At 34.2% G+C, this 20,248-nt stretch overlaps 3 protein-coding genes across 4 annotated transcripts; 2 read left to right on the top strand and 1 right to left on the bottom strand.

Annotated features, from left to right (window-relative positions):
* Nucleotides 1–1,021: 1,021 nt before the first annotated feature.
* LOC113781018 (protein TORNADO 2) lies at nucleotides 1,022–3,489 on the bottom strand. Its single transcript, XM_027326843.1, has 2 exons — nucleotides 2,839–3,489; nucleotides 1,022–1,525 (listed from the first exon to the last, which is right to left on the bottom strand). Exons 1-2 carry the CDS (start codon nucleotides 3,334–3,336, stop codon nucleotides 1,214–1,216), a joined length of 810 nt encoding a protein of 269 aa, XP_027182644.1. The 5' UTR covers nucleotides 3,337–3,489; the 3' UTR covers nucleotides 1,022–1,213.
* A 3,949-nt stretch (nucleotides 3,490–7,438) lies between these two features.
* LOC113781503 (28 kDa ribonucleoprotein, chloroplastic) lies at nucleotides 7,439–12,766 on the top strand. 2 transcript variants are annotated; one of them, XM_027327450.1, is made up of 5 exons: nucleotides 7,439–7,891; nucleotides 8,203–8,301; nucleotides 10,336–10,623; nucleotides 10,755–10,847; nucleotides 12,303–12,382. In XM_027327450.1, the coding sequence occupies exons 1-4, from the start codon at nucleotides 7,514–7,516 to the stop codon at nucleotides 10,839–10,841; spliced, it is 852 nt and encodes a 283-aa protein (XP_027183251.1). In that variant the 5' UTR covers nucleotides 7,439–7,513; the 3' UTR covers nucleotides 10,842–10,847; nucleotides 12,303–12,382. The 2 variants fall into 2 exon arrangements, with proteins under 2 accessions (XP_027183251.1, XP_027183250.1); XM_027327449.1 differs by lacking the exon at nucleotides 10,755–10,847 and having other exon boundaries at nucleotides 12,303–12,766.
* A 4,720-nt stretch (nucleotides 12,767–17,486) lies between these two features.
* On the top strand, nucleotides 17,487–18,884 carry LOC113779900 (RING-H2 finger protein ATL52-like). Its single transcript, XM_027325675.1, has one exon. It carries the CDS (start codon nucleotides 17,714–17,716, stop codon nucleotides 18,800–18,802), a length of 1,089 nt encoding a protein of 362 aa, XP_027181476.1. The 5' UTR covers nucleotides 17,487–17,713; the 3' UTR covers nucleotides 18,803–18,884.
* Nucleotides 18,885–20,248: the final 1,364 nt, after the last annotated feature.

A 20,248-nucleotide genomic window follows, 5' to 3' on the forward strand; every position in this document is an offset into this window, starting at 1 on the left:
TTATCACATCCTTGTGTAAGGCACCAAAATGAAGTAATTATACTGTTTCAATTAGTGAATTTATGGGAATATCATCCAACATTTCCATTAGCAGTTGGTGATTATTCGTATTAGGTATTGTGCAATTGCAATTATTGCATCTGTCTCCAGGTTACAAGGCAATTATCAAAAATTACAAATAGTAAATTTTAACTCTCAAGGTGATAAAGGATGGACGAATTGGCTTCGCATTAATAATTTTTTTTAAAAAAAAAAAAACTCTCAAAGTGACTAACTGATTCGGTCATAGACAAACCAAATTCCTCCAACACTTGACCCTTTATTTGTGACGATTCAAGTTTTGTTTCCTAAACCAAGAACATGCAGAGTATTTATATTTTTTATATTTAGTTTTTGTTTTTATCATGAGCCTATTCGACCAGTTCAAAAACAGTTGCATTTTCTACTCGATTATTGAATGAGTTTGATCTTGTGTTCAAACTAGATTTATTTGCTATAGAATCGAGCATTTTCAAATTCGAATAAGCCAAATATGAACATATAAGCTAATTGCAGGGATCATCAAATGCACTAATAGTACAAGTACTACAAAAAGGAATTTTTAAGTTTTACAATTCTAAACGCTTTATGTTGGAAAGCTAAAGATAGATTTTTTTCCCCCAATTGTTCGTTACATTTTCCAAGAGTTTCATGCTCACTAGACCCTTAATATTCAGCAAATACACAATTCAAGGTATGTATTATGACTGTTCAGGATTCTCATCTCATCTGTTACACTGATCAAGAAACTAATTCATCTGTTCATAACCCTCTGATCAGTTTTCCAGGAAATGTATTACCATCTATATAAACAAACCGCTTTTGCAGCTTCTGAATATGAGCTAGAAAGTTCAAGAGCAGCAAAACAAGAATGATGGTCAGGGCAATTGCATCTGCAGCAGTTCTGCAAAATCTATCACTGTTAAATGAGATAAAATATTTCGAAAATTGGAAAGAAAAAAAAAAAAACTTTCGGCGCCCCTCCACAAATCACGTTAGTCTTCTTGGATTTGACCATACCATTCATTACTTTTTGACATTACCTCAGTACATCAATCCCAAAGTTCTTCTCGAATACACAAATCCATGATTCATCAGCAAAAGATAAAAGCCAAATAGTACTGCTAGAAATTAGGAACAAATACCCCACTAAACCCTATCGCAAATCTCACTTTTATGTATAACCTTGCTTGTATTTGCGAAACAGGTCCTCAGTCTTGGCATTCCTAAAAGCACAACATCCAATTAAATAAACCCAAATCAAGCCCACAAGTGTGATTAATAATATAATGTCTGCTCTTCTCCATTCTTTCTTGAGATTAGCCAATAATCCTGCTTTGCATGAATCGCATGAGTAGCAAAGTTGTGTTTGCTCATTGCTCCATTGAAGGCAATCCATGTCTGCTGCTGTGTCTATTGGACTAATCCAGTATGTTGGGTTCACAAATGTGTAGCCGCATTGTGTTGGAGGTTTACAGCAGCCTGACTGTAAATGGAATATCAAGAAAAAGATTAAAGGTGAATCATTCCTAGCGGGTATATATATATATATATATGTGTGTGTATAAACCCATTTTCACACATGATTAATTAGGGGCTTCATGATTGACAGGAAAAAATATAAAAGATAAAAATTGAACTTAAAACCCTTGTGTATAAACACGTAGGAAATTTTTTTTTTCAAGTTTTTATTTTTATTTTTTAGCCTCCCATCCTTCCCCATAGGTCCACTCTCTTCTCACTCCTAACTATTGAGATTTGAATCTTAAATTTGATGGTAGAAAAAACTATAAAAATCCTCCCTTGACCACTAAACGGATCCTAATGGTTAACATGTAAAATTTTTTCTCACTCATGTTTCTTATGTAAATGTAACATTTTGTAACTTAAGAATTTAGATTCATGCAATTGCAAAAATAAAATTTGCAGAAACAAAAACTCAAATTTTTACACAATGTGTCTTATTCTTTTGTTTTAAAAGTAGTGTAGTAACAAAACCTAATCTTGATTTAGGCTTTGTTTTTTATTAATCTTTCTATTCAACTGTTAGCAGCTATTTGTGGCTTTAACTATTGAGGTCCTAAATTGTTGTGTGGAAGAATCTTCACTATTCTAAGCTTTATGATGCTATTAATTCTTTTCTGTACCGACAAAGTAAAAACCTTGTTTGACATAGAAAGCACTCTAAGAATACTTTAGATGCTAAAGCATACGTGTGAAATAAAAAAGAAATGATCCCTACTAATCACTTTTCTTTCATGATAAGTTTTTATATTAGGTTTGAGTCATTGATCCTTTTAACATTTTTAGTGGAAGAAGGTATCAGCAGCTTTAATATTTGAAGAATGTAAAAAGAGCAAATCTGGAGGATGGTGTAACAGAAATCCACTACTGTTACCTCACCTTTCAAACAAAAATGCTGAAGTAAGCAGGTAAATTCAAAATCCCAAAACAAAAAAGGGAAAATAAAAGCAAAAATAAAGGTCAAATCCTTGTTAATCCTCTTTTCTTTTCTTTTTTTGGAAATAAGCAAGTATGCAATGCTTAAAAACCAAAAAGAAAAGGAAAATAAAGACCAAAAAAATTAAAAACTTTGTTGATCCTCCTCTTCTTCTTCTTCTTCTTTTTTTTTATTGCAAAGAAATATGGACCATATGTTACTTGAGTACACACATTTGGTAGTTAAACTTTTGAACAATATTATCAGTTTTAATGTCCAACCATGCAACATTTCGCCATAGAACCAAAAAATGATCAGAAGTAAATTTTTAAGCAAGAAAATGAAGTTCTTGAAATTACCTGTAAGGGACTAAGATGTGCATTGAAGAAATCTTGAGGCATACGATAACTTTGGTTCAACTCAGCACACATGCTAGAAGAGCTAAGGCAACTTCTTATTCTGTCCCATTTATAAGAGCTTTGAACTCTTCTTCGAAGCCATCCGGAGAAGTCATCAAGATGATATTCCAAATAAGCTCGGTTTGTTGCAGGCCGGCCAGAGCCTCTGATGGTAACCATATAGATAAAAACCACCAAACAAGCAAGCAAAACTATGAGAACGAGCATAGCAATGAGGTACAAAATAAGAAGCCATGGAATCCTCCAAAACCCTCCAATAAAACCCGCAAGAGCCACAATCAAAATCAGAACTCCCAAGATAATCACTGGCCATTGAAGAAGTTTTACACAGGAATTGTCTGGTTCTGTTGCTAGCCAGATTCCAGCACCGATGATGGGGATTGAAAGAAGCATTGCAACAAAGTTTATGCAACCAATAACATTATTGCTTAGTGCCATTTCTTTGAAGAAGGAAGAAATGCTAAGTCCTTTTTTTTTTTTTTTTTTTGGGGGGGGGGGTTTGGCTGAGAAGAGTAAGGATGGAGGAAGAACAGGAAACTAAGTAGACAAGATAGAGATTTTGATTTGCAAGTCACTAGTACTAGTTTTTGTTCTTTTCCTTGGAAGGATGAAAGCTACTAAAGCAAATGAATCATAGATGTAAATAGGGTTATGAGCTCTTGGACCAAACGTTCAATCACTTTAGTTTAACTTTTTAAAAGGGAATAGTTGTAAAGAAAACAAAAGTAAAAGAAAGAAGAAATTCCTCTCTCATGAGTAGAAATAGAAACTTGTGCTCTGTCATAATGTTGGGTACAACGAAGACTTTGTGCTTCAGATGCCTCGGGCTCCATACACACTGTGGCATCTTTTCGCTGAATTAGATCTACGATTGCTTGGGGTAAAAAAGTTAATTATGCTAAAGAAAAGAATGAAGAACTAAAATCACCTGGCTCATATGTCTCTATCTTTGTATCCTACAAAAATATTTAAACGTAGTGCACTTCGATTGGTGAAATCCTTTACCTATAATTAAGAGGTGGAGGGAATAGGAGGAATAGGAAAAGCAAGGAAATGAAAAGATGTTTTGATTGAGTTTTTAGGAGGAAAAGGAAAGAATAGGGAAAGAAAGGAAGGGATTAAGTCTAATTATTTGTTGGGTTAATTACATTTACCTCCCCTGAGGTTTGACGAATCGATCCCTGAGATTTGACCAAATAACAAAAAGGTCCCTCAACCGTTAGTCTTTGCCGTTGACTGTTAGGGTTAATTACATTTACCCCCTTGAGATTTGATCAAATAACGAATCGATCCCTAAAATTTGATCAAATAACAGATTCCTCCCCCACACTAACTTCTGTCACTTATATGTAACGGAAATAGCCAAAAATCTAAATAACCCTTATTGATTTCCATCAGATTTTTAAGGATTAATTACATCTATCTCCCTTGTGGTTTGACCAAACTACTTTTAAATCCCTGTGGTGTGGTAATATTACATGTACCTCCTTTTTAAGTAATCTCGTCAAAGACACTTAAATAGAAGTAATGAAATATCATATTTACCCTCTTTGTAAAACTTGTAGTTAGAGAAAACTTACCGTTAAAAAATCGAAGGTGGTTTCAATAATAACGAATTAAACTAAGAGTTTATTACTTAAATAAAACAGTTTTTAACCAGTATAAAAGAAAAAAACCAAGCATGTAATAAATCAAACTTGATAAAATATGCGCATAAAGGAACAAAAGAAAGAAAATGAAGAAAGAAGAAAAGCTTAGAAAACAAAAAAGAAATTAAAATGTGAAAAGCAAAGAAAGGAATGGAAAAAAAAAGTAGAGTGAAAAAAGGAAACCGACAATTGAGCGATGAAATAAAATTTATAGAAGCAATGTAAAGGTTCACTCAATCCACCACAAAAATGAGACGGACATGATTTTCAAAAATGAGACCATTACCGGATTCTCAAATATCCTTTGACTACTTAATCGGCCATGACAAAGTGTTTTGTGCAGAAAAGCCTTCTGCTAGTTTGGTTTTACAATGGGTTACTAATAAATAGAGTAAAATGTCAATAGAAATCTGGTACTTCATTTATATAATATAGGAAAAGTATAAGGAGCTGGTACATTATGGAAAGAAAAAATGCGTACTACATTTTCAACCCTCTTATTCGCTAGAAATTTTAAATTTACTTTATCTTTTAAATAAATTATTTTTTGAAAAAATAGGTACTTTGTTCATATAATTGGGAAAAGTCGTAAAGCACTGGTATTTTATGGGATAATGGGTATTACCCCATGTAATCCAAAATTTGTCACTCTATTTCACCAAATTACAAAATACGTGTATGGCAAATTTTGCATTACAAGGTCTATCAAAATTTACTATGATTTTATCTGTTAAATAAATTAATAATTTGTTGGATTCAAAATTTTATCTGTTAACCAAAATTTTTTTCTGAAAACACAAAAATCGATAGGTCAAAAATTTGATGGAAATCAATAAGGGTTATTTAGACTTTTGGCTATTTCCGTTACATATAAGTGACAGAAGTTAGTGTGGGGGAAGAATCTGTTATTTGGTCAAATTTTAGTGATCGATTCATTATTTGGTCAAATCTCAGGGGGTAAATGTAATTAACCCTAACAGTCAACGGCAAAGACTAACGGTTGAGGGACCTTTTTGTTATTTGATCAAATCTCAGGGATCGATTCGTTATTTGGTCAAACCTTAGGGGAGGTAAATGTAATTAACCCTTATTTGTTATGAGCCTGTATTCCGTTTAAAAGTAGACAGACATTGAGGGAAAATAAGCCATTAAACCAAGATCAATGAAAATGTTAAATTTTTTTTTGAAATATCCTTGTATTTTTTCATATTTATCATTAATGTAATTTATCTTTAATACAATCTCCACACTACCTTATAATCTAAACTTACTTTTTTAAATTATATCTGAAACCTCTAAATATTAGATATTTTATTAATATTTACTATTATTTAAAAGATTTGCTTTTTGTATTCTCGAGTTCTAATTTCTTCTCCTAAAAAAACTTCAAAATAAAAAATATTCGATTCATTTTGAAATACTATTATCTTTGAGATTTTCGTGAACATAAAAGGATGAATACAAATAAATCAAACTAAAAAGGAGAAAATAAACTAAAAGGAGGGTAAATTAGATTGTGTTAAATTATGGGCAAATTCAAAAGGGAAAACGTTAAAAACGTTGCTCATAGTTCGCTAAATGAATTGTTTTGTCTTTCACTTTTAAAATATTAACTTTACGTTCTTTACAAATTCAAATTAGCAATATTTGGTCCCAACCTAAGTTTCGAACCACTTTAAAATCTGAAACCACCACGTGACTCATATGCAGCCATTTTTTATTTACAAAAAGGTCATATTCCACTTGTTTAGTAGCAAAAACGAATATAGATTGGATCAGATCCCATTTTTTTGATGAAAATAAATATGATTCAGATTAAATCCTACTTTTTTACAAGTAAAAATAAATATGGATTGGATCATTTGTTTAACTACAAATTGGCTCTAACATTTTTGCTCCTAGAAAAATGACCATATACGAGTTATGTGATGGATTCAGGGTAAAAGGTAATTGAAAACTTAGGTTAGAATTAAATTTTATCGATTTGATTTTATAAAGGATATAAAATTACTATTTTAGAAATGAAGGACAAAACAATTTATTAAAATGTGAGGAATGTTTTAAACAATATTCCAATTCGTAACAAACACAGTGATTCCTACCCTGATCCAATCAATACCTTTAGTGTTTTTTTTGAATTAATTTTTTATACACTGACAGTGTATATACGTTTACCATTATATGCATGACATGTAATCCGAATTTGAATTTGAAACTCAAATTTTACATATGTGTTTTATATCTAACCATAATAGTGTATATACCGTCATCGTATATAAAATTTACTATTTCTTTTTTCCTTCCATATCCGATCTAAACAAGACAGTTAGAATCCGCTTGCTCTTCTCATTCTTTTTCACTAGAGTCACTTCCTTCCTTTTTCTGCCCTTTCTTTTTCTTGCAAGGCCACTACTATTTGCTTTTCCTAAAAGAATTCTTCATAAATATGTAACTGTACCCTTAAAATAGAGGAATTTAACAAAAAACATATCATTTAACTCATTTGTTGCACAAATAAAAAAAAATATTGAAATAGAAGAGGCGTGCAATGAATGTCCTTAACTTGTAAGGTTTTCAAACTGTCCTTAATTTTTGAACGTCAAAAATTTTATACACGTGACATGCATTCTGCATGTATATTTACCTTTAGTGTAAGAATGATTAATTCATATATATATATATATATATATCTTCTGTTTTTTAGCATGAACTACATCAACAAGAACATCAAACATGTACTTTCTTTTTTCTAAAAAGAATTAACAAAGGAAATATTTGTAGAAGGATTGGGCCTAAGCTGAAATATAGTTACAAGCCCATCAGTTTGGCAGCCTGGTCTCTTGTCAGCCCAAACCAAATTAATTTGCATGATCTGCTTTGGGAATTGAGAGGTTATCTTTCAACAGAAAAATCTCTGGAAACCATCTTCTCCGACGGTTCCTTCATTCAGTCAGCACTCAGCAGCAATGGCTGCAATTGAAGCAGCAGCATTCTCCATACTTTCTTCTTCCTCTTCGCTCCCGTCAACTTCCCCTAAATGCTCTTTGCACTTCCTTAAACTTCCCATTTCCACCTGTGCCCTTCCTTTTTCCTCGAAACGCCCACTATATCCCCTCCCTCCACTGCACTCCGCAAGAAAACCAAGGTTCCAAATATGCTCAACCTCCACAATTGAAGAAGTTGTTACAGTAGAAGAAAAAACAGAGCCATCCGAAGAGAAAACAGAGTCAGCCCCACAAACCAATCAGAAAAGAAAGCTTTTTGTGCTAAATTTGCCATGGTCCTTCACCGTTGCTGATATTAAGAACCTCTTTGCTGAATGTGGCACTGTTACTGATGTTGAGGTACTTCCATGAGTGGGATATTTCTGTTAAAGAACTTACTTTGGATGAATTTGTTGAAGTTGAAGAAGTGATTTTAGTTGGTGGTTCTTTTTTCTTTTGGGTCTGAATTTGTTATTGAAGTGAGATTAAATCGTGGGTTTTGTTTGTCCTGCATAATTTGTTAATGAAGTTATTTTTGAATGGTGGGTCCTGTTTATCTCGATGAATTTGTTAAAGGAGTCATTTTGAATCGTGTTTTCTGTTTTTTCTTGGATGCATTTGTTGAAGAAGTGATTTTGAGTAGTGGTTTTTGTTTTTCTTGGATGTGGCAGATTATAAAGCAGAAAGATGGTAAAAACAGGGGCTTTGCATTTGTGACAATGGCTTCTGGGGAAGAGGCTCAGGCTGCTATTAAGAAATTTGACTCTCATGTGAGTTGTTTTGGAAACTAAATTTTCTGATTATTGTCTATTATCAGTGTCCTTTAATGGTTTACTAGATGTATAGCACAATGTGTTTGTTATCAGAGTCGAAAGGATAAGGAAATAATTGTGATTGAGTGGTGGAATGAGTGTGTATTTGCGCAAAGTGATGGGTAAGAGTATTGGAGCAATTTTGTTGATATTTACATATCTGACTTCCAATAATGTGAGAAAATGGTAGTTTTGCTTCGTTAGTCAATGATATTTGAATCTTTAAGGTGTAATTCTAGCTGCATATAAGATACTCATCTATAGCTGGATTTGATGAGTTGTACCTTCATCTTAAGTTCTAAAATTGTATTTGTGATGCATGTTATAATATAAGCAAAATGAAAAGTCTAATAAGAGGAAAAGAAAGATGAGAAAGGAAAACTTTTGTTGGATACTGTTGGGGCAGAAAATAGGACAGAACACAATTACAGATCATGGATACACATCTTTAACCTCGCACCCCCCCCCCTCCCCCAAAAAAACACCAGAGAAAGTTATTTCCTTGTCACCCCCTTGCAAAATACTTGAAGAATGTTGATAAATATTTTCCCTTGATATCCCTTCTTTTCTCCACAAGTTTTCCATCCAAATGATATTAATATTCTCATCTCCGGAGACTTGTGAATACTGATATAATTTTCCTGGTTCAAGTGAGAGACTGGTAATGTTTGTCAAAAATTACGTAATGTAAGATATATCTTCAAATCTGCAGAGGCTGTAAACCATCAACATTGCTTTTGTGCTGGCTATCTTAAGGAAACATGCTGATTATTTTTAATCGATAATGGTTTTCTTATTGACTGTCAACTATGAATTTAAATTGTTCTTTCACTTTTCACTGGAGCAATGACCTTCTAAGCTCTAAAGAAATGAATTCTTATTTACTTCTTTCTGATTAAAGTCCAATATCATCTATATTTCAAATGGCTATGCAAAATTTTTTTAGGAAAAATCGCATTGAAAACATCCAACCTAATTGATAACAACTATTATTTTTGATAATTTTCCTTTAGTACTCGATGTCTTTAGTCATTTTGCCAGGGTATACCATGAGATACACTAATTACAACTTTTTACAAGTTTGAATTCTTTGCTTGTGACTTTATGTCAATGAAAAAAGGGATGTATAAAGGGCTATCTTTAAGTGATCTAGTAGCATAATGTACAGCGAGGAAATATAAATGTGGGGGAGTCCTTGGAAATCCTTTGCTGTCTTAATTTTCTTGAGGAAGATGTACCAGTTGGCACTGGCCTGGGGTTTTTCTGCCTGGCAAGTTCTACAAGTACTCTGGTTGCTAAAGGTGATTCTTCCGTGCTTCAGCAATAAGTCCCCTTTTTCATCTGTCCTTCCATTTGAACATGGTAATAAGCATGACTAAACCTTCAGGAAGTAGATTGTAAGAAACTACAAATGAGGGTATAGATTTGTAGCAAAAATAGAAGAAATGATCAATACTATAAGGATAGGGAATGACAAAGAATATGCGTGCACGCCCATGCATCTTCTGCTAACTGAATTGTGGCACTCTAAGAGGGTATGATAAAGGCTTTTATTGTGTCTTTGACAAAGTGTCAATCACTTCAAGGCTGCAGCTTATGATTGGTGGTAAGCCGCGTTGATGATTTCATCAAAGACCTTCTTCAGAATAGAGAGCAAATTCCTGAGGATTCAAGGTGGCCATCATTGTGCTTGGTTTCTTTTAGTTGTAATATTTTTGAGCAGGGGCTTTGAAGAAAGTAGTATTTTAGGGGTAGAAAGATTTCTGTGTAATTATTTTGTCTTCGTTAATGTTATAAATGACACCAAGTAACCTTCAAAAGAAGATATATTTGCTCATTGACCTTGAGAAAGACTGAAGGCAAATACACGCCTTTCCCCATTTCCTTTGGTGTTTCTGTTTGAATATATATGTGTTCATGAGTTCAAACAGAAGAAAGATCTCTAACAACATCTGTCCCAGTATTTTATTTATGTTATGTTTTGAGGCACAGGAATTGTCTGGTAGGATTATCAGGGTAGAGCTTGCAAAGAGATTCAAGAAACCCTCACGTTCACCTCCTGAGGTTCCTTCCCGTGGTGAGACCCGCCATAAGCTGTATGCATCCAATCTTGCCTGGAAGGTGAGGTCTAGCCACCTGAAAGAATTCTTCTCTGCCTACAGTCCAGTTTCGGTTAGGGTTGTCTTCGATAGTCCTTCAGGACGATCTGCTGGGTATGGTTTTATCTCATTTGCCACAAAGGAGGAAGCAGAAGCTGCAATGTCTTCTTTGGAGGGCAAGGTATTAACAATAAACTATTTCTGCTTCTATTTGGTTGACTTTCTTTCAGCTGACTTGACAATGGGGTTCACAGAATTGTTTGGTGTGGAAACAATTATTTTTTTGTGACATAATTTTATGCATGTCTACAGCCTTCAAAGAACTCCATCTTCTCCAAACTGCATATCAGTTTGTCTTGGTACAATCCTCTAGCAGAGAGTGGGCATGTATATCGGTAGCTCATGGTAAGTTAGAAAGATGTTAGAATCAATATCAGGAACACAAGTAATTTGATTATTTGAGACGTTGATTGGGATATCCAAATATTGGAAACTAAAGATCTAAACTAGAGGAGTTTTAAGTATGCATGTGCAGGATTTGAAATGGAGAGTATGATGTACTTAACTAAAGGGATTACTGATGTAGTTAAGAGTTAGTAGTTTCATTGGTGGATGGTAGGAGTGTATAAGGTGATCATGTCTTCAAGGAAGGAATAACAAGTGATATTTAGCTTTTAACATGACGAGTTGGATGATGTTCAAGATACCCAAACTTGGTTTTATCTTCAAGTATTATTGCACCCTTTTGTGCATCTCACTGTTACAGATTTTGTAGATACCCAACAATATACACTTGAATAACAAGTGGTACTTACTTTTTATTGCAATCTTTTGTACTCGCTGCTAAAGACTTTTTACATATCCAACAGTCTACAGAAATTCCATGAGCCAATGCCTATTGAGCCTACTAAGCGTAGCACCTTCTCTAAATTTTGTACAAGGCTGTCGAAGTAACCCTAGTATGTGTATTACATAATTTATATATTTCAATATAGAGTGTACCTGAAGGACGTTGGGTTCTTCAGTAAATAGCCAATTAACCATCACAAACAGATTGTCAGATTGAACAACTAAGTAGTGGATATTAGGAGCATGGACACTCCTTTTGGGTCTGTGTATGTTGAGAAGCATCAAGTGGAATTAGCATTTTGAAAGATGATGTCAAAAGGAAGAAGAAACTGATTTTGGATGTATTTCTGGTCGTTTTAGTGCATTAAGTGGGGCCAGGAGTAAAAAGAGGAATAAACTAGTGTATATGCTTAGCATTTTATTAGAAGGTTTTGCTAAGTCCTGAAGTTGATGAGAATACACGTTTTCTATATTCTAATTGTGCACAATCTGCACATCTCATGGCAGAAATCTTTGGGTACATAAACTTTTATGCAGTGCAAATTGTAGAAATATGGACTTTGGGGATATGCTTTTGGTCCCTGCTTGTCTGATAATAACCCTTACTGAGAGTTCTGCTTACTGGAGATTCTTCATAGAGAAACTCACTAGCTTTCAACATTTCCAATGATTTGTATTAAGGGTTACACCTGTAATTGTTTATGAAATGGTATCTTACTGGCAAATTAGTTTTATTCACCTCTATGCTTTCATTTCATTTTCCTTGGTAATTTTATAGTGCTCAGATTACAGTTTTATTGCTGCTAATCTTCACTTCCCTCCAATGTATATACATCTGCAACACTGGCAGGGTGATCAGCAATTGTCTCTCCGTGTGAAACATGATTCTTTGGCATGAATTCTTTAATTCTATGTAACACATTAATTTATGGTGTTAATTCTCTATGCTCTACATAATTTTTTGGCACGAGTTCATTACATTATTTGTCATCTTCGATTTCCATTTTGTAGGAGCTGTTGGGCAGACCTATAAAATTGAAGTTCAGTCAAAAGAATGATGACGAATCTGAAAATGAAGTGGAAGAAACGACCGAGGAACAACCTGCGGATCAATAGCTTCACACTGATTCTGGCTTTGATGATGGTGCTTGCAGACAGAAGAGGAAAATTACAAGTTAAGTTGATGTTCTTCCTCTTATCCTGTATATGAGCAGCCAGGAGCACCATCATCTACGTTTTTGCATTTCCTTAGATTATACTCTGTAAGTACTCAAGCTAGCAGTCTGTAATGGCCTTCGTCTGTTGTATGATATTCTCCCTGCAGATTTTACACTATACAGTCTTAGCAACGTAGAAATTGTACAATCATGAATCTTGTGGCAGCTCAATACTAGGCACATAGTTTGTGTACACAAATATGATTGTGAAATCTCCATAGCAATTACTTGCAAATAAATGAGACTTTTCTTACTTTAGCCTTGGTGAATCCTAGAAGTTCCATTGATATGCTATTGTGAGGCAATGAAAAGATAGCCAGTGAGTTGACCTATTTTTCCCAAAAAAAAAAAAACACAAATACAAGGTGTAAGGACTTCAAATCAATTGTTTAAATTTGGTTTGAAGAAACCAATAATTTCAAAATTCGACCTCCGAATGGGGTGGTAAGTTGAATGATGCCTACGATCTTTTTTTCCATTCGATATGCAAAAGACCGAGGCATCAAACATCGAGTCATGCTAAGTTCAAAACCAATCAAGTTTAATTCATTTTTTTCTTTCAAGGACTTAATAAAGCAAAGTGAAAAGTAGTGGAAATGGATATAGGAAAATGATCGGTTTCATCCTTCACATTTTACAAAAATATTCTTTTCGTCCCTTACTTTTAAAATGAAACAATTTCGTCCTTGACATTTAAAAACTAAAATTATTACATCCCTGAACTCAAATTTCAATATGAATCAAACCACCAATCAACCTGATTACAAATTTTGGGGGTGTAATTGGTAGATCACTTGATTAACTCAACTTGATATTCATGTAAAATTTAATGAATCTAAAAAGAAAAAAGAAAAAATTATAATATAAAAAAGAAAGATTAATCTTTTCTACATTATCATTGTATATACTGACGGTTTTATGTACCGCCATATCATTTTAATTTAAATTTAAACACCAAATTTTATATTTATGATACACATCTAGATTCGCAAACGGATATACTAACGGTGCATGAAAAGATTTATCAAAAAAAAAAACTCTACTATTCCAAGACAAAGAATGGCCTTTTATGTTATAATTTTTATTTTTTTGGTTTAATAAATGCCATGTGAATACGATGAAATTGACCGAATGATCTATCAATTCTATTTTCGAAATTTATTACTGGGTTATTGGATGGTTTGATTCAGATTGAAAATTAGGTTCAGGGATGTAATAGCTTTAATTTTTAAATGTCAGGGACGAATTTGCTTCATTTTAAAAGTGAGGACGAAAAGAATATTTTTGCGAAATGTGAGGGATGAAACAGGTCATTTTCCCATGGATATAATACAAGATCTAAGTACAAAATTTGGTTTGTTTTATAAAGATCTATAGAGTTATAAACACAAGAAATGTTCCCCTAGATATTTTTTGCAAATGTGACCCAAGTGTGGGTGTGCAAACGAGTCGGGTCAAGTCGAGTTTTAACCTAATCGAACTGAGTCTCAACTTAACTTTAAGAAACTCAAACTCGACGAGGTCAAAATGTCAAGTTCGAGCTTAAGTTTAAAAAAAATAATTATTTTTATTTTTTAAAAATAAATAAAATAATTATTTTTCTTAACAAATAATAATATATTAGGGATATATATGTAATTTTACTATTAAAATAAATAAATAAATATATATAATCGAGTTTGTGAACTAATGGGTTTAATATTTTTGAACTCGAGTTCGACTTGATCGACTCAAGCTTGGACTCGAGCAGCTTCGAAGCAGTTCAATTCGTTTGCAACCCTACTTGAGAGTAGGCATGTATCCTTGTAGGGTAGTTGTGGGATCATACATATATATATACTCACACACACTGACGGAGCCAGATATTTATTTTTGGGGGGGCTGAAGTGTATTAAAATTTTTTTTTTGTGACGAAATAAATATATTTAACAAGTAAAATTTAGAATCAATAATTATAAAAATAATAAAAACATATAATTATACATACCCAAAAATTTGTTATTGATTAACACTTGAAGTATTGGTAGTTGTTGCACTCGAATAACGAAGAGGAGGCAATTGCATTCTGCGAGTCTTCATCCGTTGAGATGGGGGTTTAGATCATTAAAAAAAAAAGTGTTAAAAACCGTGACTACTTCCGAATAACACGGACATAAGCTAATGATCCATTTGCTCCAAGTCTCGGCCTCACAGACTTCCTTTTGCGATCCATTTGCAAATGGTGCAAGCATTTCACTCCACCGTGAAGCTTATAATGCGTCTGATTTCCAGAAAATTGAGGTAGGAGATCGAATTGTTTCAGGTTGTTTGACTTACTCTTTTTTTTTTTTTGTATAAGACTTTCCAGCAAAAATCAACGGTTTCTTGATCCTCTATTGTATGTATCCCAGCAATTGTTCGATGTCAGCTAGGGACAACAAACAATTACTCGAACCAGCCTTTTTAAAGGCCACGTTGCGAAATTCAGCTCACTTGGAACATTCATTTACAAATTTTTCGCTCTAAGAACGCATCTTCCTAGTCGCTAGGGCTTAGGACAGTTTGGGATGAGAATTCACGAGTGGGAAAATCAATGAAAAGGAAATAAAAACAAAGACACGAGTGCAGCAGCATAAGAACATCAAAAAGAAGTGAAAGAAAGGTTTCGTCTAGTTTTGAGCTTTACACATGAACCCAGAATATTTAGTTAAAAACATGTCCACGTCCTCTAACATTCTAGTGCGGAAACTACTAATTAGTGAACAGTAAGAAAACAATAGTCAAAAAAAAAAAAACAGCGCCTGCATAATTTCACTGGAGTATTGCAGAACAGTCAGAAACTTAGGGGGTTTTCCGGCGGCTTGGGGGGGGTTTAAGCCCCCACCAGCCCCCCCTTAAATCCGTGGCTGCACACACATGGAGGGAATTAACACTTGCAAGTTGATGGATGTAATTATTTGGCCTGTCGCAAGCGTGAAGGACAACAAATTCAGAAAACTGGACGAAGATATGCATTGTCCTTGTGGGTTCTGCTTATATTGTTTGTTTATGGATAAACAAATCTTGGTAGGATATACATTGTCTCAGAGAAACAGAAAAGAGAAAACTTTCTTGGAGTTTATATAATATATATACACATTTTGGAACACAAATAAGCATATGAGCTACCAAAAGAACAAGGGTTGGTCAAGATAAACAGTCACCCTTTCTCCCCACCCTTTCTTTTACTTTTTAAAGTTACTGGGATGTGTTTCTGCGTAGGAGTGAATAAATTCTTGATTTTAACGCCAATCATATTCTTGACTGATTTTGATTCGAGTCTCGAGTTACCAAGAAAGAGACCTGATTGACAGGAATACTCCAGCCCATCATATTCTTTATATATATATAGTTGCTGATTAAAAAAATTAGTGCTTTAACCAAAAAGGACAAAAAAAATCAGTCACCATGATTCATCTCAACAAAAGCTAGTTAGCTATAGGAAGAGACAGAGTGCAGTTTGACATTCTTAATATTCCATTGAAATCCAAGCTTTATTCTTGATCACTCCTGTTTGGATATCAATTGATGAATTGAGTTTGTAAAGCTTGAGATGACTTGGTGTTATTTGCGCGTAGCCTACTCCTTAATATTCATTATTAAAAAAAAATGAGAGCTCCACATCTTAAAAGTGAAGGGACAAAATCATGAATTTTACAAAGAATGAATATATATGCCATATTTTAACCAACTCGTCTTAGGTGCGTTCTTCACCATGCAAAGCATGAGATGCAGGTCTGACTGCAGCAGGCTGCGCATATGGTAGAATTTAAAAGGTGTGTAGTAATGCATTCTTTCATTTAGAAATGGAAATCATTCATTATAATCCTCGTTATTTAGTTAGGTCATTTTTTAGATAAGTTAAGGAGTAAAAGTACTGTAGAAGTGATTGATTGGTCAAAAAAAAAAAAGAGAATATATGCCCTGTGTTAAGTGGCGTTTACTCTTCTTCCCATTTATAGGATTCCCGGACCTATAGGACTATGATGCCCCTTGGAAAATGAAGGTGACGAATCATTTGACACATTCAGATTTTTCTATCATGCAATATCCTACGTTACCTAGATCCTCATCTTTTCCAGATACACTGCACGGGTAGCATATAGTCATATAGTACCAAAATTTTGTTGTTTTTTCAAGGGAAAATCAACTAGTTTGTCTCCAATTTTCAATCGTGCTGAATAGAACATTCCCCTTTAAATCATTCTCCCTCCTCTCTTTTCTTTCTTCTTTTTTCTTTTAAAAATTTGTTCTGTATTTTTGATCAGCTAGCTTTTGTTTGTCTATTTATTCATTTATGGACACATTTGGTCATCTAGCTTTGAATGATACTCTTTTTTTTTTGGAAAGATAGCTTTGAATGACACTGATACCCTACTGATCTTTTATCTAGTTCTGCAAAGTCGGGCAGGTTCAAGTCTTGCAGCTGAATATGATTTCAATCACTGGTTCAGGTAGATCTAACTTGATGGATGGCTGCAATTCAAATCAGATTTCGATGTCTCACATCAATACAGTTTCTGTGTTTCAACTTTCTATTTGTCGGTGAAGATATGGTAAATTGTGTCAATTTCACATCTTTATCTTTATGGAAAAAGGGCAACTGTCTCGCTCTGAATACACATGCAATGTGATATTCATTCAGCTACTTCACTTTGGCTAGTGGCCTCTTGAACAATGATATAAAAGCATTGATTACTTTGATGAATTCCCAACCAACATGACCACCCTAGCTCTTTGTCAACAAACCATTATCTGAAAAAAAGTTAAACGAAGGAATTAATAAAGAAAAGAAAAGAAAAGAAAGAGGAAAAGAAAATGGACTATAACCAATCAAAGAACAGTCTTCCTCGGCTTTCTATCCAAGCTGCTTTTTTCTGCTTTTCCACCTTCAGCCTTCAGCTCATATTTTCAACAAATGTCCCATCAGAGCACTCTCTCTTATTCTTCATACTTGATACTTGCTCTTCAATCCTCTCAAACTTTCCTCAATTTTCATCTCAAATCATGTTATATAATTAAATGTGCTCCCTCCCTCCCTCCAAAAACAGTTCTTATCACTGCATAGATAAGCAAACATTGACTTTCGTACTTTGCTTATGTTTTTGTGCTGTGATAAACCAAGGCAGATCATTAGTGCTCCATTAGTTACTATTCTCTGATCTTTCTTTCTGTCTTCTGTTCAAGATGGGTTCTATGGCCAGCCCAGAACCTTGGGTTGCTTACACAAACACCAAAGATTGTTCTCAGGGTTTTTGTAGTGTTTACTGCCAACAATGGTGCTATAAGGAATTCCCTCCTCCACCTCCCTTTGAATTCCCTCATGCAAGTGCTGGAATTTGCTTTCCACCTTTTGTTATTGCCATTATAGGCATTTTGGGAAGTGCTTTGCTTCTTGTGAGTTACTATGCAATAGTTTCCAGGTATTGCAAGAAGAGAGATTCCTCCAGAAGGAGAGAAACTCACTTCCCAATTGTGGAATCAGTGGAGAATCAACATCCTTCAAACCATGAGCCCTGGATTGTTTCTTCTGGCAATGGCTTAGATGAGGCTCTGATCAAGTCAATTACACTGCTCAAGTACAAGAAAGGAGATGGCCTAATTGAAGGGACAGATTGCTCGGTTTGTCTAAGTGAATTTCAAGATGATGAAAGCTTGAGGCTTTTACCAAATTGCAGCCATGCTTTTCATGTAATGTGCATTGATACTTGGTTCAAATCTCACTCGAATTGTCCATTATGCCGTGCAAACATTGCTTTTGCCAATGCTTCTTCTCCTCCTCAATTGCCTCCTGTGATGGAATCTCCACCAGGCAATGAGTCCACATTGCATAGCGATCACGAGATTGAGAATGTAGCTTCTGAAGAAGACTTGGAGATGGGAATCAGGGAAGCAGAATCACAGAATGACATCACGAGAATTTCCACCAGACAGGCTACCAATTTGGCCACTTCAGGTGATCACAGCAGACTAAGTGGCGTTACAATTGAAGAATGCGAAAAAATAACAAGATCAGTGTCTATGGATTGCACAAGTCAGAGGCGATTATCGTTAGCTGATGTTTTGCAGATTGATCAGGACGAAGAAGGTCAATCAATGGAAAAGATCACGCTTAGAGATGATGTTGGGACATCAAAACAACCACATGTAGATATGATCAGGTCTAGCAATAGGAATATAGTGTTGCATTGTGTCTCAAGCCCTGCTATTCTGAAGAAACCATTTTCGAGTGCTAGATTTCTTTTCACAAACGCTGGAAGGGAAGGCATGAACTAATTCCCCTGTGAAATTTTGGAAAATACATTATCAAAACGAAAAGAAGAAATGTCATTGAGCAATCAAAGCTCCTATTTTATTATTTTTGTTTTGCTTGTCCTTAAATTTTTGTTTCCTTCACCAGAGAATAATGTTTTTGCCTTGAATTTTTGAGGTCCAAAAAGCAACTAAAGTGAAGAAGCTTGCATGGACAGCACTTGCATGTTTCTCCTTTCTTCTTTACAATTCCACTCTTAGTTTCAATCTATTACTTGGCCATTCTTGGCATTTATTCATCCAGATGAAGAAACCAGCTCTCGTTCAGTGTTTTGTTTTTCGTTCTTATTGGCACATGCAACACCTTACCCTTTATTTATGTTCTTCATCACAAGTGCCATAAATTAATGGTAGGCAATCTGCATTTGCAACTGAAATTTGGACTCTTGAATGTTTCTATTGCTCGTGTTTATAAATCCACCAGTTCTTCTGATATTAGTGTTTGAAGATTAGATTTGGACTGCTTGAACAAAATGAAATACTCAATAGTTTTTAATAATTTCTGATTAGAAGACTAAACCAAGAGTTACTAGTAAATAAATGTTTAATTAATTGCCTTGAGAAAGATTGCTTTGTCCAGCCAAGTAACTTTCTCTGTGTGGGATGTTTTGATGAATATTTGGTAATTATAACAATCTAAAAAGAATATTTAATATATTGGACAAGTAAGCATGGCCTCCTCAAAATCATTATAGCAAGCCAACAAATGGCCCAAAAAGACATTCTTGACGTTTGAGCTAAGTTACATAATCATATCCTCAAAAGAAGAAAAAAGAGAGAAGACCAGAAAAAAAGAAAGAAAAGAAACCGAGAATCATGCCCAACATAAATTCCAGGTTGGGACAAGTTTATGTACTATATTATTCAAACTTCTTCTTTTCGTGCAGTATCATGGATTATGACAAATGAAAAGGAAAGGGTAATAGTGTCCTTCAGATTTGGCCTTGCTGCAAAATTGTGCTTAAAACATTAACCCGTTAAACAAAATTCTGCCCTTCTATTAGTGCCCTTTGTTATTTTTTTTTTTTTTAGGTGTGTCCCACGGGGAGTGAATCTTGCAGACTATTCACCACCTTCAACAATTTGCTGGGGTCTGCGAGATTCACTCCCCGTTTGACACACCTAAAAAAAAATTTAAAAATTGAATATCTAAATTAATTAAGTGGCATTGAATTTTATAGGCAAAACTTATTTCTAAAATTAAGTGATAAGCTATTCACTTATTACTGAATGTGATGTGCACTCAAATGTATTAGATTTAATATTTAAAATTTTAAAATTTTAATAGATTCAAAATTCAGATTTTAAATTTCAAATTTCGGTTTTCAAACTTTACTTTTATCAAACGCACCCTTAAAAATTTTTTCAGATTAACTGCTAACTAACATCTAAAACCCCTTTTAACGAACA

This window comes from Coffea eugenioides, chromosome 8 (genome assembly GCF_003713205.1).
Source record: "Coffea eugenioides isolate CCC68of chromosome 8, Ceug_1.0, whole genome shotgun sequence".
In the NCBI taxonomy this organism is placed as follows: Eukaryota; Viridiplantae; Streptophyta; class Magnoliopsida; order Gentianales; family Rubiaceae; genus Coffea; species Coffea eugenioides.

Bases quoted from the DNA above. Each gene is read 5' to 3' on its own strand.
- LOC113781018 (XM_027326843.1), bottom strand. From the start codon at position 3,336: ATGGCACTAAGCAATAATGTTATTGGTTGCATAAACTTTGTTGCAATG. The intron at 1,526-2,838 runs GTAATTTCAAGA...TTCCATTTACAG, and splicing joins CACATCTTAGTCCCTTACAG to TCAGGCTGCTGTAAACCTCC.
- LOC113781503 (XM_027327449.1), top strand. From the start codon at position 7,514: ATGGCTGCAATTGAAGCAGCAGCATTCTCCATACTTTCTTCTTCCTCT. The intron at 7,892-8,202 runs GTACTTCCATGA...TGGATGTGGCAG, and splicing joins GCACTGTTACTGATGTTGAG to ATTATAAAGCAGAAAGATGG. The intron at 10,624-12,302 runs GTATTAACAATA...TCCATTTTGTAG, and splicing joins TGTCTTCTTTGGAGGGCAAG to GAGCTGTTGGGCAGACCTAT.
- LOC113779900 (XM_027325675.1), top strand. From the start codon at position 17,714: ATGGGTTCTATGGCCAGCCCAGAACCTTGGGTTGCTTACACAAACACC.